The sequence below is a fragment of the Asparagus officinalis genome, unplaced genomic scaffold (genome assembly GCF_001876935.1).
Source record: "Asparagus officinalis unplaced genomic scaffold, Aspof.V1 AsparagusV1_Un910, whole genome shotgun sequence".
NCBI classification, from domain to species: Eukaryota; Viridiplantae; Streptophyta; class Magnoliopsida; order Asparagales; family Asparagaceae; genus Asparagus; species Asparagus officinalis.
The window spans coordinates 1-17,141 of NW_017973169.1; the positions used below are offsets into that span (position 1 = coordinate 1).

Sequence of the window (17,141 nt, forward strand, 5' to 3'; positions counted from 1 at the left end):
CTCCGTCTGGAACTTCCTCGTCGGCCACAACAGGGTCGAGGAGGGCTACCCGAAGGCCATCCATTACACGATGGGCGGGCCGTGGTTCGACAGGTACAGGGACTGCGAGTTTGCGGACTTGTGGCTCAAGGAGCTGGAGGAGATGGAGAGCGGTGAGAAGAAGGGGGAGGGTCAGAAGGGGAAGGATCAGAAGGACGAGGAGGTTATCGATCGAGAATAGGCGATCGTTCTTGAGATTGAATTCCATTTGTATGTCTGTATTGCTTGATGTTGGTTGCTGGATGTATTGGTCCGATTTGTTATTAGGCCGTCGCCGTTGGAGGTGGTGATTAGTATGTGATTTATGGGTTTATGATAAATTCGATTTGATTCTATCCATCTGCATTGTCTGAATTATTGCTATATTCGTTGATCAGATAAAAAGGCGTAGGCCTGTTAAAATCTCTTCATAGGAGAGTTTCCTGTTTCTGATTTTGATTTTTATGCTAAATTTGATTTTGATTCTATCCACGTGCCGGTGCCGCGCCAAGTGGCGGACGTGATGTAGGCGGATATGAGGGCGGGGCTGGTCGCTGATGGCGGGAGTGATCTCAAGATGATCCTGAGTTACGTCGATTCTCTTCCCACTGGGTGAGATTTGTTTCTTCTTCTCGTTGAATTTTGCTTAGATTATCGAACTTTAATATATTTGGTGACCGAAATATAGTGTTCAGTGTATGTATAGCTTGCTTGAGAATTCTTTCTTGATTTACGGTAAAGTTGTCGATAATATGATCAAAAGCAGGACTTGGGAATTATGTGGTAGGTTAAGTAGAAAAGCTGAAATCTTTTTAGTAAGACATTTAAATTTTTTTGAAGAATTTGGTTTAATGGGGGTTTTATCGAATATGGTTGCTTGGGTAATAAGAATGAATTGTAAAAATATTATCTCTAGTGCAACGTCAACAAGGAAAGGACTTCATTATCTAGTGCAGAAACTAGCGGCATATCGGACTGGGAACTTTTAGGACTTCGTGCGTATTCGGTCGTGTAGTTTCTTTGAGTGATGAAGTTATTTTCCGTAGGGATGAAAAGGGTCTGTTTTACGCGTTGGATCTTGGTGGAACAAATTTCCGGGTGCTGAGGGTGCAATTGGGAGGAAAGGAGAGCCGAGTGGTCGATACTGAATTCGAGCAAGTTGCAATTCCTCAGGAGCTCATGCATAGTACTACGGAGGTTGGCTTTTTTTATTTCATCATCACACTGAATGTTCCCTCCTACGCATGCAAGATCCTGTGGTATCATTTGTTTGTAATTGTGCATATCTGAACGCAGGAGTTGTTTGATTTTATTGCTTCTGAGTTAGCAAGGTTTGCAGCGAAGGAGAGTGCGAGGTTTCGCTGGCCTCAAGGGAGGAAAGGAGAGATTGGTTTTACATTTTCTTTTCCTGTGAGGCAGACTTCAATTGACTCAGGCATTTTTATCAAGTGGACAAAGGGTTTTGCTGTCTCTGGGACAGTGAGTTTCTTTGATTTATTTTTTTGAGGAAGTGAGTTTCCCTTTGTTCTGCTCTTAACTACAAATCTACAACTGGGGACAATAAGAACATGTTTTTGCACTCTTATTACTTATCAGACTAAAAATATGCTGTTTGTTAGAATTTCTCTTTCCTCTGAGTTTGGGTATACTTTGGCATTACAGTTTTTCTGAGTATTATTGTGATCCCACCATAGGATGAGATTTCATTAGTTTGAACTCTGTTTACTTCTAATCTGCACGTCATTTAGCTTCATTTTCTGATTCTTTACGCATAATGCTCTGATATTGAACCTCAGCGACAAGATCTGGTATCAAATTTCTCCATTGAAATGTATCAGAGATGTGCATGTAAATATCACTAAAATGTCCTGCGTATAAAGACAAAATAATGTTATAATATACTTCCATATTTTACCTCTGTCTAAAGAAGATGGTTCCAACTCATGTGCCTTTCTGTCAACTGTGGATCTTAAAAAATGATAATAGAGATGATTATTATGGTATATAGAAGGTAAAACAACTCTACTTCTGACCTGCTAAAACATTAGTGTATTCCTAGAATTTGAAATGAGAAAGAGACTTTCCTGCTTAAGGCCCCTCAAAGCTATAATCTTCTGGTTAAAAATATAAGAAAACAAGATAAAGTTTTCTCATTGTTAAAACATAGGACCAAGAATAATAAACTGATCATTATCTCGTTTTCTTGTTGTTAAAACTTTGGAGCAAGAATGATAAATTGATCATTGCCGAACCATGCCTGATGTGTTGAATGGTTGAATGGTTCAGAAATAACTATAATACCGTTAGAGAAAGTGTCTTAGTGCGATTGAATTTTGAAGCATATTTCTATATATATCTTCTGCAGCCTTATGCTGTACAAAACTGGAGATACAAACTTTGCACACAGATTCTAGCCTGTCTTTTTTTTTGGAATTTAGATCATCCCAACTTCAGTCCTAAATTATTATTTAAAATTGAACGTTGAGCTCTCCACAGCTTGAGATTATTTATATAACTTTTCTTTAGCTTCTATTGGACATTGTACACTCCTACTACTTCATCAACTGGTGCCAGATCGAAGATTAATGTTATTAACTATCTGAGAGGGGTTTTCTAGCCAGTCTCGCTAAAAAGAACTCTGTTATTCATCATGTCATTTATAACTAAAGCTTGAAAGTGGATAGTCCATGCCTGATTTTTCCTATTTAGAATTTACTCCCATTGCATTCAATTATTAAAGCTGACCAGTAACTGCTGTTGAACAGGCAGGAAAGGACGTCGTTGAATGCTTAAAAGAAGCAATGAAAAGACAGGGTTTAGATATGCGGGTATCAGCCTTGGTATGTTTACCAATAGCATGCTTGGGTTTCATAAGAATTTGATGTCTTATAAGGTCTATCTTAGAGACGTTCATTGATTCATGTTTTATAGGGTCAACTGATATCTTACTTTCTTCTTCTTCTGGTCAGGTGAATGATGCAGTTGGAACACTAGCTGGAGCTCACTACTGGGATGAAGATGTGGTGGTTGCGGTAATTCTGGGTACTGGTACCAATGCATGCTATATTGAGAGGATGGATGCCATTGCTAAAATGGGGAAACTTGCCGATGGGTCAGGAAAAACGGTTTGTAAAAAAATTTGTGTTAAAATTTTCAGGAATAAATGGTAGAAAGTGGATGTTGTTTGAGATCTACAAAGTGAGTGTAGTTTGGTTCATGGGCTTGCACTATGCCTAAGAGGTCTGAACAATTTTCTTAATGAACTTTATCACCCTCGCTCTTCTTCGAGACTAGTGTAAAACTTGTTTCTTTGTTGCCAAAGTTTAACAAGCACAACCAACAAGGTTAATTTTCTTTAATTCCAACTAGCCTAGTAGGTTTTGTGTAAAACCCCTCTATTTGCAGTTTCTTCACCAGAAATTTGGCACCATCTAAAGAAAAAAAGTTTAATCTCAGATTTTTAGCTGGAAAATTTCATCAATTCTTCCTTATCTTTCTCAATGTTGAGTAATGTTCCATGACTAAGCTTGTTTGGGTAAAAAAAAAAGTCTGAAAGACAGTTCTGCTGTCAGTGGTGGTGGCATTAGTGATGAAGATTCCAAGAGATCAATATGACATTTTTTTCAAAATTTGAAAAGTTAGCCAAGATTTTTTTTTCTCTCACAAGCTTTTGGTCAATTTTAAAGTTTTGTCGCTCTATGCAGGATAAAATCCTCATCATGAAAGTTAATAAGTGACTGTGAAGAAATGTTTCTTCATCTTCAGATAGAGATCTAGAAGTACGATCCTATCGTGAGCTTGACTTAATCCTTGTTCACATCTCAGATTATCAACACTGAATGGGGGGCATTCTCAACTGGTCTTCCTTTGACTGTTTTTGATAGAGATATGGATTCTGAAAGCATTAATCCTGGAGAGCAGGTAATACCTATTTGTGCTAATAGCTGCTTCTTTCATGTTTGCAGAACCCTCTTTTTTTTAATTATTCTCATTGGTCTTATTCTGACTTGGATTCAAACCGAATGATTCGGTATCCATTCAATTTTCCTGGAATTCAGATATTTGAGAAAACAATCTCTGGAATGTACCTAGGTGAAATTGTAAGAAGAGTGCTGCTTAAGATGGCAAAAGCATCAGCTTTGTTTGGATATCCTGTGCCTGACAAGCTATCCACTCCTTTTGTGCTCAGGTAAATCTGTAACCTTAATTTATATTTAGGCAAATCAATCTAAACTTCGATTTTGATTTGATTATCATTATACCAAGATGTTAGAACAAATAATTTTCACTATGAACAATTAATTAAGGAAAAAAAACGTACCTTGATCCATAATTTAAAGCTTGAGGAGAAATTGATTGCAAGATGAACAACCTTGAAGACTTGAGTTTCTCTCCCTTAACCCTCTTGAGCTTTTCCGAAATTTTCTTGATGGAGAGAAAATTTTCACATACTAGGTAGCGAGAGGACCAAGCCTTTAAATAGAATAATCACTCACACTCCATCAACGTAAGTAGTTATCTTAATTGATCAATAGGAATTTGGCATAAAAACGTGAGTAGTTATATAACTAAATAAAACATGACCAGTTTCTTAAACTAATTAAAAACGTGAGAAAAAATAACTTGACCACTAAAGTTGGTTAAAACAAAATGTGGGCCACTAAAATCTAACATTCTCCCACTTGGCACATGTTTCATAATTTAACATCATGATTTAATAATACAATATAATATGCATAGTGTAAGCTAATTTCATCATCATATTGATCAAAACATCAATCATCATTAAGTATAAAACTAATAAGGATCATGGCGGTTGCACGTAGTTAAATCGACATAGTCCCTTCCATGTATCACAATATTAGTTTTAAACTAAACATGATCTGTAATGAGATTTATCATAATGGTCCAACAATAATGTCCTTGTTAGAGACGTATCCTGTTAATATTCACATAATCATTCATGTATATACTGACAATAATAAACATGATGCATTAATCTATCAGAAACACTGTTTAGATGAGCTCAAAGTGTCAAATATATAAAGAACATAAACCTTACATAAAAGTCAATGATAATTTTTAATAATGCTCATTCTTTCGACATGTACAGTAAATATCTTTGGTGGCAATCCTTTTGTTAACGGATCCGCAACCATGAGATTTGTGCTAATATGTTCAATTGACACTCTTTGTTTCTGAACTTCTTCTTTAATGCAAAGTATTTTAATTCCATATGTTTAGCACCTTTCGAATACTTGTCGTTTTTAGAAAAGAAGACTGTTGCAGCATTATCACAATGAATTTTCAACGGCTTGACAATACTGTCAATAATTCCAAGTCCTGAAATGAAATTCCGCAGTCATAATCCATGAACAGTGGCCTCAAAGCATGCCACGAACTCAGCCTTCATAGTCGATCCAGTAATGACAGACTGCTTCGCACTTTTTCATGAGATCGCTCCTCCAGCTAAAAGGAACAAATAGCCAAATGTGGATTTTCTAGTATCCGAACACCCAACAAAATCTGAATCGGAATATCCAATCACCTTAAGGTGATCAGATCTCCTATAAGTGAGCATATGATCATTTGTTCCTTACAAGTATCTCAATATCTTCTTTGCAGCTTTCCAATGATCCAATCCTGGATTACTTTGATATCTACCCAGCATTCCAATAACAAAACTAATGTCGGGTCTTGTACAAACCTGAGCATGCATAAGGAATTTGCTCCATTTGTTTGTGTTCCAATTCATTTTTTGGACATTGCATGAGACTAAATTTATCTCCTTTCTGAATTGGAACAATAGATGCAGAGCATTTTTTTTATCTTGAATCTGTCTAGAACTTTATTAATATATGATTTCTGAGACAACCCTAACAATCCTTGTGATCTGTCACGGAATATTTTAATTCCAATCACATAAGATGCCTCACCCATATCTTTCATTTCGAAGTTTTTAGAGAGAAATTTCTTGGTCTCGTGTAACAAGCCAAGATCATTAGCAGCAAGCAAGATATCATTAACATTCAGAATCAGAAATATAAACTTGCTCCCACTAATCTTTAGATATATACATCGATCAACGATGTTTTCTTTAAATCCAAAAGATGTGATAGTATCATTAAACTTAAGATACCATTGTCGGGAAGAAAAGATGTGATAGTATCATTAAACTTAAGATACCATTGTCGGGAAGCTTGTTTGAGTCCGTATATTAACCGCTTAAGCTTACACACCATATGTTCCTTTTCTTCAACTGAAAAACCCTCGGGTTGGTCCATGTAAACTTCTTTATCTAAATTTCCATTTAGAAAAACGGTTTTCACATCCATTTGATGTAGCTCTAAGTCATAATGAGCCACCATAGCCATAACAATTCTAAATGAATCCTTTTTCGAAACAGGAGCAAATATTTCTTTATAGTCAATATCATCCTTCTGAGTAAAACCTTTGGCAACGAGTCTAGCCTTGTATCGTTTGATATTGCCATTTGAGTCGTGTTTGGTCTTAAAGACCCATTTACACCCAACTCTTTTACAACCTTTAGGCAATACTACAAGATCTCAAGCTTCATTATGCTACATTGATTTCAACTCATCTTTCATGGCATCAAACCATTTATCAGAATTGTGACTTTTCATGGCCTGTGAAAATAAAATCGGATCTTCATCAATTCCAAAGTCATGTTCTCACTCTTGTAGATAAACCACATAATCATCAGAAATAGCAGATTTTTTCTATCTTTGAGACCTTCTTAATGCTACTTCTTCATGGGGTATATCTATTGCAGGTTCATTAGTAACAACGTCTTCATGGAGTGTTTGATCATTTATTTGTTATTCTTGAAAGTCGTTAAACTGTTCAATAACTGTAGGAACAACAATTTGAGAAGAAATTAGAGGCAAAGGAACATTCATTTTAACTTTTTGGATTTCCACTTTACGTGGTTCCATACTCCCACAAATATCACCATTCTTAATGAACCGGTAATTTTTAGTTTTAACAATTTTCATACTATGACTAGGACAATAAAATCTATACCCTTTAGATTTTTCTGGATAACCAATGAAGAAACCACTGATTGTTCTTGAGTTCAGTTTTTTTTCATGTGGATTATAAATTCGTATTTCCGGAGGACAACCCCAAACATGAAGGTGTCTCAAACTGGATTTCCTTCCCATTCACAGTTCGAAAGGAGTATTTGGAACTGCCTTACTAGGAACCCTGTTTAATAAATACATTACGGTTTTTAAAGCATGCATCCACAATGATAAGGGTAAAGAAGAATAACTCAACATACTCCTAACCATATCCATTAGTGTACGATTACGCCTTTCTGCAACATCATTTTGTTACGGTGTACCTGGCATAGTGTACTGAGCGCATATGCTACGTTTTTCAAGAAATTTAACAAATGGACCAGGGCATTGTCCTGTTTCGTTATATTTTCCATAAAATTCATCACCCCTATCAGATCTAATAATTTTCACCTTTTTGTCTAATTGTCTTTCAACCTCATTAATAAATACCTCTAGGGCATCTACTTTTTGTCTAATTGTCTTTCAACCTCATTAATAAATACCTCTAGGGCATCTACTGATTGAGATTTTTCATGTAACAAATAGACGTCTTTCAACCTCATTAATAAATACCTCTAGGGCATCTACTGATTGAGATTTTTCATGTAACAAATAGACATATTCATAACGTGAAAAATCATCAATAAATATGATAAAATATTTTTCTTTATTAAAGGATGGAGCATCAAAAGGTCCACATATATCAGTGTGTATTATTTCAAGGAGTTGTGTGCTTCATGTGGCGGCTTTCTTAATTGTATGATTTGTATGTTTTCCTTTAATACAATCCACATAAATACCAAGATCGGTAAAATCCAAATTAGGAAGGATTTTATTCTTTACCAATCTTTGTATTCTTTCTTTGGAAATATATCCCAAACGTTTATGCCACAAATAAGCTGAACTTTCATCCACTAAACTTCGTTTAGTTCTAACATTATGATGCAAGGTTAACAGAGTTTCAGCAAAACGATTATCAAGCTTTAATTTGTATAAACCATCAGAGAGAATACGAGAACCAATAAGATGACTATGCTTAAACAAACTGAAACATTCATTTCCAAATTTAAAAGAGTATCCAGCGACATCAAGTTTAGACAAAGAAACTAAGTTGCGAGAAACAGTTGGACCATAAAGGGTTTGAAAAAGATCTAAATGATGTCCAGTGTCTAAAAACAAGCGGTAGGTTCCAATGGTCTTAACTGGAGCTTTGACTCGATTTCCTATGAAGATGGAATTTTCATTTCGATTTATGGTTTGGGTCGTAAGCAATCCCTGCATCGTATTTGAAACATGAGTGGTAGAACCAGAGTCAATCCACCAAGTATTATAAGGAACTTTTGTTAGGTTTGATTCGAAACATACAAAAACAAGAGGTTTACCTTTCTTTTCGAACCATGCCTTACGTTTCAGGCAATCTTTCTGATAGTATCCAGGCTTTTTGCAGAAATAACACTTATCGTTCTTTCGTTTCTTCTTGTGGATTTGGACAGGCGACACATTATCTTTCAGTGCTCTTTTCTTGCCCTTTCTATTATACTTTACTGGTTTCTTTCCAGCTCCTTGATGACCCATGAGATTAATTGAGTGAGTTCCTTGTTTCTTAAGCCTTGTTTCCTCTTGAATAAGCATACTTTACAATTCAGTCACATTCCACTTATCTTTTGTAGTATTGTAGTTTATTTGGAATGGACCATACTCAGAAGGCAAGGAGTTTATGATAAACTGCACAAGAAAACTTTCACTCACTTCCATTCCCATAGATCTCAATCTTGTTGTTGTGTTTGTCATTTCAGTGACATGCTTATGCACGGTGCGAGAACCATCAAACTTCATGGTGGTCAACGTACCCATTAATGTCTCTGCTATTGACTTATCAGCAGAGTCAGATTGTTAGAGATCTTCCACAAATTTCATAAATTCATTTGCTTTATCAGTCTTAGGAATTGTGGACTTAATGTTGTTTGCTATCGTCATCTGCATGAACATTAGGCTAAGTCTATTTGATTTTTCCCAAACATCATGAAAAAATCTTTCATCAGCATTGCTAGAATCAGTAATAGCAGCGGGCTTGTCATACAGGAGTGCTGAATCAAGATCCAGAGCACCTAGGTGAAACTGAACTTGTTCACTCCATTCATGAAAATTAAGTCCATTGAACTTTACAATAAACGGGGCTTGCGAATGGAGAGAAATAGGTGCTGCAAATATATAGAACACTGGCATATTAATGTTTTGAGTCATAAACTTAAACTTAATAATACATATTTGGATAACATTCAAATTAAACAATAAACGTACATCAAAGTTCTCCTTTGGGTGATCCATCAATGTACAGCAGTGAACATAATTGATGTTTAGTTTTATTTCATATGATTGGCAATTATATATACTCCAATTAGACATGCTTGCTATCTTTGGATATTCTAAACATACATAATCAAATATATTAATTAACCACAGTCATGTTTATAGATTATAAAATTTACCAATCAACTTTTGGGCGATTCTTAAATATTTTATAATCAATAAACCTCAATTTACTCATGATAACATATATATACGTTTATGTCATTTCATTAGTAGCATCACTTAATCATGAGTAATTAAAATTATATTATTACAATTTGATAAGCATAGAACGTCAAGGTATGGCCACTTTGGTGACTAACAAATCATCCATGAAAAATGTAAATTTTAAATTGTATAATGGAATCTAGACAATAACGTTATAACAAGCCCGCAAATTGCAGTCCGTGAAGATTAACAATCCATGAATAATTAGTGCATTGACATAAACAGAAATATCATGCATGCAAAATAGACAAATAGACAGCAACACATGCAGCCAAAATAAAAACGAATTAGCAAAAACATCACTAGAAATCAGAGACCCCAAGAGCCCCAAGGCCGATCAAAGACTTTTAATATGAGTAATTGAAATTATATTATTACAATTTTATAAGCATGGAACGTCAAGGTATGACCACTTTGGTGACTAACAAATCATCCATGCAAAATGTAAATTTTAAATTGTATAATGGATTCTAGACAACAACGTTATAACAAGCTCGCAAATTGCAGTCCATCAAGATTAACAATCCATGCATAATTAGTGCATTGACATAAATAGAAATATCATGCAGGCAAAATAGACAAATAGGTAGAAACACATGCGGCCAAAATAAAAACGAATTAGCAAAAACATCACTAGAAATTAGAGACCCCAATAGCCCCAAGGCCCAAGGCCCATCAAAGACTTTTAATATGAGTAATTGAAATTATATTATTACAATTTGATAAGCATGGAACGTTAAGGTATGGCCACTTTGGTGACTAACAAATCATCCATGAAAAATGTAAATTTTAAATTGTATAATGGAATCTAGACAATAACGTTATAACAAACCCTCAAATTGCAGTCCATGAAGATTAACAATCCATGTATAATTAGTGCATTGACATAAACAAAAATATCATGTAGGCAAAATAGACAAATAAGCAGCAACACATGCAGCCAAAATAAAAACGAATTAGCAAAAATATCACTAGAAATCAGAGACCCCAAGAGCCCCAAGGCCCATCAAAGACTTTTAATATGAGTAATTAAAATTATATTATTACAATTTAATAGGCATGGAACGTCAAGGTATGACCACTTTGTGACTAACAAACCATCCATAAAAAATATAAAGTTCAAATTGTATAATAGAATCTAGACAATAACGTTATAACAAGCCCGCAAATTTGCAGTCCATGAAGATTAACAATCCATGCATAATTAGTGCATTGACATAAACAAAAATATCATGCAGGCAAAATAGATAAATAGGCAGCAACACATGTAGCCAAAATAAAAACAAATTAGCAAAAACATCACTAGAAATCAGAGACCCCAAGAGCCCCAAGGCCCAAGGCCCATCAAAGACTTTTAATATGAGTAATTGAAATTATATTATTACAATTTGATAAGCATGGAACGTCAATGTATGACCATTTTGATGACTAACAAACCATCCATGAAAAATGTAAATTTCAAATTGTATAATGGAATCTAAACAATAACGTTATAACAAGCCCGCAAATTACAGTCCATGAAGATTAACAACCCATGCATAATTAGTGCATTGACATAAACAGAAATATCATGCATGCAAAATAGACAAATAGGCAGCAACACCTGCAGCCAAAATAAAAACGAATTAGCAAAAACATCACTAGAAATCAGAGACCCCAAGAGCCCCAAGGCCCAAGGCCATTCAAAGACTTTTAATATGAGTAATTAAAATTATATTATTACAATTTGATAGTCATGAAACGTCAAGGTATGGCCACTTTGATGACTAACAAAAACCATCCATGAAAAATATAAATTTCAAATTATATAATGAAATCTAGACAATAATGTTATAACAAGCTAGCAAATTGCAGTCCATAAAGATTAACAATCCATGCATAATTAGTGCATTGACATAAACAAAAATATCATGCAGGCAAAATAGATAAATAGACAGTAACACATGCAGCCAAAATAAAAACGAATTAGTAAAAACATCACTAGAAATCAGAGACCCCAAGAGCCTCAAGGCCCAAGGCCCATCAAAGACTTTTAATATGAGTAATTGAAATTATATTATTATAGTTTGATAAGCATGGAACATCAAGGTATGGCTACTTTGGTGACTAAACAACCATCCATGAAAAATATAAATTTCAAATTGTATAATGGAATCTAGACAATAACGTTATAACAAGCCCGTAAATTACAGTTCATGAAGATTAACAATCCATGCATAATTAGTGCATTGACATAAACAGAAATATTATGCAGGCAAAATAGACAAATAGGCAGCAACACATGCAGCCAAAATAAAAACGAATTAGCAAAAACATCACTAGAAATCAGAGACCCCAAGAGCACTAAGGCCTAAGGCCCATCAAAGACTTTTAATATGAGTAAATGGAATTATATTATTACAATTTGATAAGCATAGAACGTCAAGGTATGTTCACTTTGGTGACTAACAAACCATCCATGAAAAATATAAATTTTAAATTGTATAATATAATCTAGACAATAACGTTATAACAAGCCCGCAAATTGTAGTCCATGAAGATTAACAATCCATGCATAATTAGTGTATTGACATAAATAGAAATATAATGCAGGCAAAATAGACAAATAGGCAGCAACACATGCAGCCAAAATAAAAACGAATTAGCAAAAACATCACTAGAAATCAGAAACCCCAACCCCAAGACCCATCAAAGACTTTTAATATGAGTAATTGAAATTATATTGTTACAATTTGATAAGCATGGAACATCAAGGTGTTGCCACTTTGGTAACTAACAAATGATCAATGAAAAATATAAATTTTAAATTGTATAATGGAATCTAAACAATAACGTTATAACAAGCCCGCAAATTGCAGTCCATGAAGATTAACAATCCATGCATAATTAGTGCATTGACATAAACAGAAATATCATGCAGGCAAAATGGACAAATAGGCAGCAACACATGCAGCCAAAATAAAAACGAATTAGCAAAAACATCACTAGAAATCAGAGACCCCAAGAGCCCCAATACCCATCAAAGACTTTTAATATGAGTAATTAAAATTATATTATTACAATTTGATAAGCATGGAACGTCAAGGTATGGCCACTTTGGTGACTAACAAACCATCCATGGAAAATGTAAATTTTAAATTGTATAATAGAATCTAGACAATAACGTTATAACAAGCCCGCAAATTGCAGTCCATGAAGATTAACAATCCATGCATAATTAGTGCATTGACGTAAACAGAAATATCTTACAGGCAAAATAGACAAATAGGCAGCAACACATGCAGCCAAAATAAAATTGAATTAGCAAAAATATCATTAGAAATCAGAGACCCCAAGATTTCCAAGGCCCAATGCCCATCAAAGACTTTTAATATATGGTGTAGCCCTAGGGGTTTGATCACCTGACCTCTAGGCCAAACCCTCAAGCCTTACCACTAGGCTATTACACCTAAAGTATTTAGTATAATCAAAATATGTATACATAATGAATGGACAGTCAGCTCCTAATTTCACAGATCTGAATTTGCAGTAATTGATTATGAATTCACTTTAATACGAAATTATCAAACAAAATAATATTCAATAATCAGCTAAAAAATATTTATCGAATTTTAAACATTTAATTAACAGTAATGAAATTATTTGACAAGAAACAAGAATAACAATGGAAAATCATAAGTTCTTTAATCAATGCTCTGATACCACATGTAACCTTAATTTATATTTAGGCAAATCAATCTAAACTTCGATTTTGATTTGATTATCATTGTACCAAGATCTTAGAAGAAATGATTTTCACTATGAACAATTAATTAAGAAAAAAAACGTATCTTGATCCATGATTTAAAGCTTGAAGAGAAATTGATTGCAAGATGAACAATCTTGAAGACTTGAGTTTCTCTCCCTTAACCTTCTTGAGCTTTTCCAAAATTTTCTTTATGGAGAGAAAATTTTCACATACTAGGTAGAGAGAGGACCAAACCTTTAAATAGAATAATCACTCACACTCCATCAACGTAAGTAGTTATCTTAATTGATCAATAGGAATTTGGCATAAAAACGTGAATAGTTATATAACTAAATAAAACATGACCAGTTTCTTAAACTAACTTAAAACGTGATAAAAAATAACTTAACCACTAAAGTTGGTTAAAACAAAACGTGGGCCACTAAAATCTAACAAAATCTTCTTGTGTATACTTACTGAACAAGGAAGATATCCACATGGCTTGGTTTGGTAGGGGGTTTGAGGAGGGAAGGTGAGGTGAGGGGAGGTGCAATGAGGTGGAGGGATGGACGTCCCTTTAAGCCTCTATGTTTGGTTGGAGGGGAGGAGATATGCATGCTTTTGTAGTCATTTTCTCACTCCTCTTATGTCATCCCAATTTGGAGGGATTCTTCTCTCTCTAACGTTTTAGTTCATTTTGTGGTGTCCCCTCCCTCCCCTCCCCTCCCGTCACTCTATCTTCCCCTCTAAAAAACTCCAGCCAAAGGCAAATCTAATTTTTGTCCCTCCCCTCCCCTCCACCCAAAGGCAAATATGGTGGTAGTCTGGTAAAACTTTCTCAACTAGTACGCAAATAACTTTCCTGGGACTTAATATTGATTCACACCTTGCCATTAATTTACACGACCTTGATAAGTCTTGGGTAGTCATGGATGTGAATGTAGGATGTGTGTATATCATTGCTGTATTTGATTCGGAAAATTTGTTATTTATGATGAGTGAATTTCTGTGTCAGGAGCACTAACTCTGAATTGGACGTCCAAGATTAAAAGAAAGGCCTTCTATTATGGATGTAGATGAATTTGTAGAATCCAATCAGGGTTAATATATGTATTCATAGTTTGACTAATATGGATACCTTTAAAGATATGGATAGTGCTAAAGCACCCTGAACAATGAAGTACACGTACACCTACGGAATATATTTAGAATTACATTATGTAATAAAATGAACTTTTTCACTAAAATGTTGTTCGAAAATGAAGGTAGAACGTTTTCTATCCAGCTTCCAACACAGTCCTCATAACTCATATGAAGATTGGTTTGGGTCTGTTGTTTTTAGCTTCATATCAGACTAATCACATTATTACTTTTAAAGACAGGATGCATGCATAGGCATAGATGAAAAGGTTTATAAAAAAAGAGAAAATGTAACAGATTGCATCCTACAGTCAATATTTATCACAATTTATTAGCCTAATAATCAAAAAGGTAATGATATGATTTTATGTGTTCAAGTTAATTACATCATTTCCGGAACCCTATAAACCAAAATAAAGTGGTGGGTTGAATTCTAACTATGCGTCAAAAATAGAACAAAATGGATGATTAAAGTAGCAAGTTGTTTATAAGCTTAATGCGTAACATTTTTGATGTCATCATGTGAATAGATTATGTAATAAAATGAACTTTTTCACTAGAATTTTGTTCGAAAATGAAGGTTGAATGTTTTTTAGCCAGCTTCCAACACAGTCCTCATAACTCATATGAAGATTGGTTTGGGTCAGTTGTTTTTAGCTTCATATCAGATTAATCAGATTATTACTTTTAAAAACAGAATGCATGCATGGGCATAGCTGAAAAAAGTTTATAAAAAGAAAGAGAAAATGTAACAGATTTCATCCTACGGTCAATATTCATCACAATTTATTAGCCTAATAATAAAAAAGGTGATAATAATGATTTTATGTGTTCAAGTTAATTAAAATCATTTCGGGAAGCCTATAAACCAAATATAAAGTGGTGGGTTGAATTCTAACTACTCGTCAAATGGAACAAAATGGATGATTAAAGGAGCAAGTTCTTTATAAACTTAATGTGTAACATTTTTTATGTCATCATGTGATTAGACTTTGTATTACTGAAGCATATCTGTACATGATATTTTCAGCCATTTTTTGTACTGGATCCCTTGGGGAGAAAATTCATGTCACTTCGATTTTTCTACTTAGGCACTCCACATGAAGTATGTGAACTTAAGAAACTTTTTTTTAACTTGAATTTCAATGAAAAAGAACAGCATTGTAATCCTTTTGAAAGTAGCCAAGCCCCTCTCTCCACACGTGCACAAGTATGAGCACACAAGCACACACAGACACATGTATGTCACTGTGTGCGTGTGCGTGTTATACACTCACAGCCGCACACACAAACACACACACATTTGGGTATGAAATACTACCCCATTTACGTTTTGTGTGCGACTGTGAGCGTGCCTGGGGTTGGCAGGCACGGGCGCACACGCGAACTCCCCTCCCACCCCCAATTGTTAAAGCCTCAGAAATTTTGGCCCAGTCACAGGTTAAATCCCTCAAAAGTCGAAAGATCAAATCATATCTTATGTTTTACAGGACTCCTGATCTTTGCGCCATGCAGCAGGATGATTCCAAGGATCTGAAAGAAGTCGAGACAATATTGAGCAACACCATTGGTGTAAGTTTGAATACCATTTTATTACATTGGAGAAACTTCTCATTTTGAATTCTTTTAATATTTTCAACACTCGACTCCTTTCCCATACGCTTTCTCTAGGCAACATACTCTACCTTAGGAGCCAGAAAAATCGTGGTGGAGGTCTGTGACACCATTGTGAAGCGAGGTGGAAGATTGGCAGGAGCAGGGATTGTGGGAATTCTGCAAAAAATGGAGCGAGATTCCAAAGGCCTCGTCTTTGGAAAGAGAACGGTGGTTGCCATGGATGGTGGCCTTTATGAGCATTATCCTCAGTATCGAAACTATCTCAAGGAAGCTGTTACAGAGTTACTTGGTTTCGAGATTTCGAGAAATGTGATAATTGAACACACAAAAGATGGTTCTGGCATTGGAGCAGCTCTTTTAGCCGCTTCTAATTCAAAGCATGTATCTTAGCTCTAGAGTGGAATGGCGATCTCTGAAAGTAGTTCATCCAGCAATTTCTATATCCTCGTTTACTATCAAAAGGAGGCTTCAGATAGGAACATGAGATTATTTGTGGAGAATTAGTTTGTGACAATTTTTGAGAGCCGTATATTTCGTGTAATTGGTTTTTTTCTTTTTTCCTTTCCCTGCTGGCGAGTTAAGAGAGTCGCGTGATTTGTAATGCAGCATTGGTAAACTATTATCTAATTTGTAACTCGAACTGTTGAGAATTATGTTTTCATTGAGCTAGGTATATCCATGGTGAAAAATAAATTATAAGTTGAGTTGAGAAATTTAGACGTTGTACTGGAAATAAAGCTGCGGAACATTTGGCTTGTGATTTATTATGCAGCGTGCACTTTTGTTTTCTTGGTGCGTGTTTTGCTTGTGGTTCAACACTCACGAAAGGTCATTTCGTCTAGGCTGTGGATCTGCAAACAAATAAGTTATGTTGCATGCTGTTCTTGAGTTAAGCATGGTTATTTTTTTGACCATTCAAATACTAACTTAATTTTCATTCTCTTAAACATATAATACTTACAAAAGGTCAAAACGATTTC

At 34.9% G+C, this 17,141-nt stretch overlaps 1 protein-coding gene across 3 annotated transcripts; it reads left to right on the forward strand.

Annotated features, from left to right (window-relative positions):
- Positions 1-6: 6 nt before the first annotated feature.
- LOC109828255 (hexokinase-2, chloroplastic) lies at positions 7-16,822 on the forward strand. Of its 3 annotated transcripts, XM_020395286.1 has the most exons (10): positions 7-464; positions 518-630; positions 1,065-1,215; positions 1,315-1,497; positions 2,784-2,858; positions 2,988-3,143; positions 3,844-3,939; positions 4,077-4,207; positions 16,035-16,116; positions 16,216-16,822. In XM_020395286.1, exons 2-10 carry the CDS (start codon positions 554-556, stop codon positions 16,549-16,551), a joined length of 1,287 nt encoding a protein of 428 aa, XP_020250875.1. In that variant the 5' UTR covers positions 7-464; positions 518-553; the 3' UTR covers positions 16,552-16,822. The 3 variants fall into 3 exon arrangements, with proteins under 3 accessions (XP_020250875.1, XP_020250874.1, XP_020250877.1); XM_020395285.1 differs by having other exon boundaries at positions 7-630; XM_020395288.1 differs by having other exon boundaries at positions 7-630; positions 1,075-1,215.
- The last annotated feature ends 319 nt before the right edge of the window (positions 16,823-17,141 follow it).

What these genes read in the sequence shown, in the direction of transcription:
- LOC109828255 (XM_020395285.1), top strand. Translation starts at nt 554, where the DNA reads ATGAGGGCGGGGCTGGTCGCTGATGGCGGGAGTGATCTCAAGATGATC. An exon ending in CCGATGGGTCAGGAAAAACG is followed by an intron (nt 3,144 to 3,843) that starts GTTTGTAAAAAA and finishes TTCACATCTCAG; the next exon opens with ATTATCAACACTGAATGGGG. An exon ending in TATTGAGCAACACCATTGGT is followed by an intron (nt 16,117 to 16,215) that starts GTAAGTTTGAAT and finishes CGCTTTCTCTAG; the next exon opens with GCAACATACTCTACCTTAGG.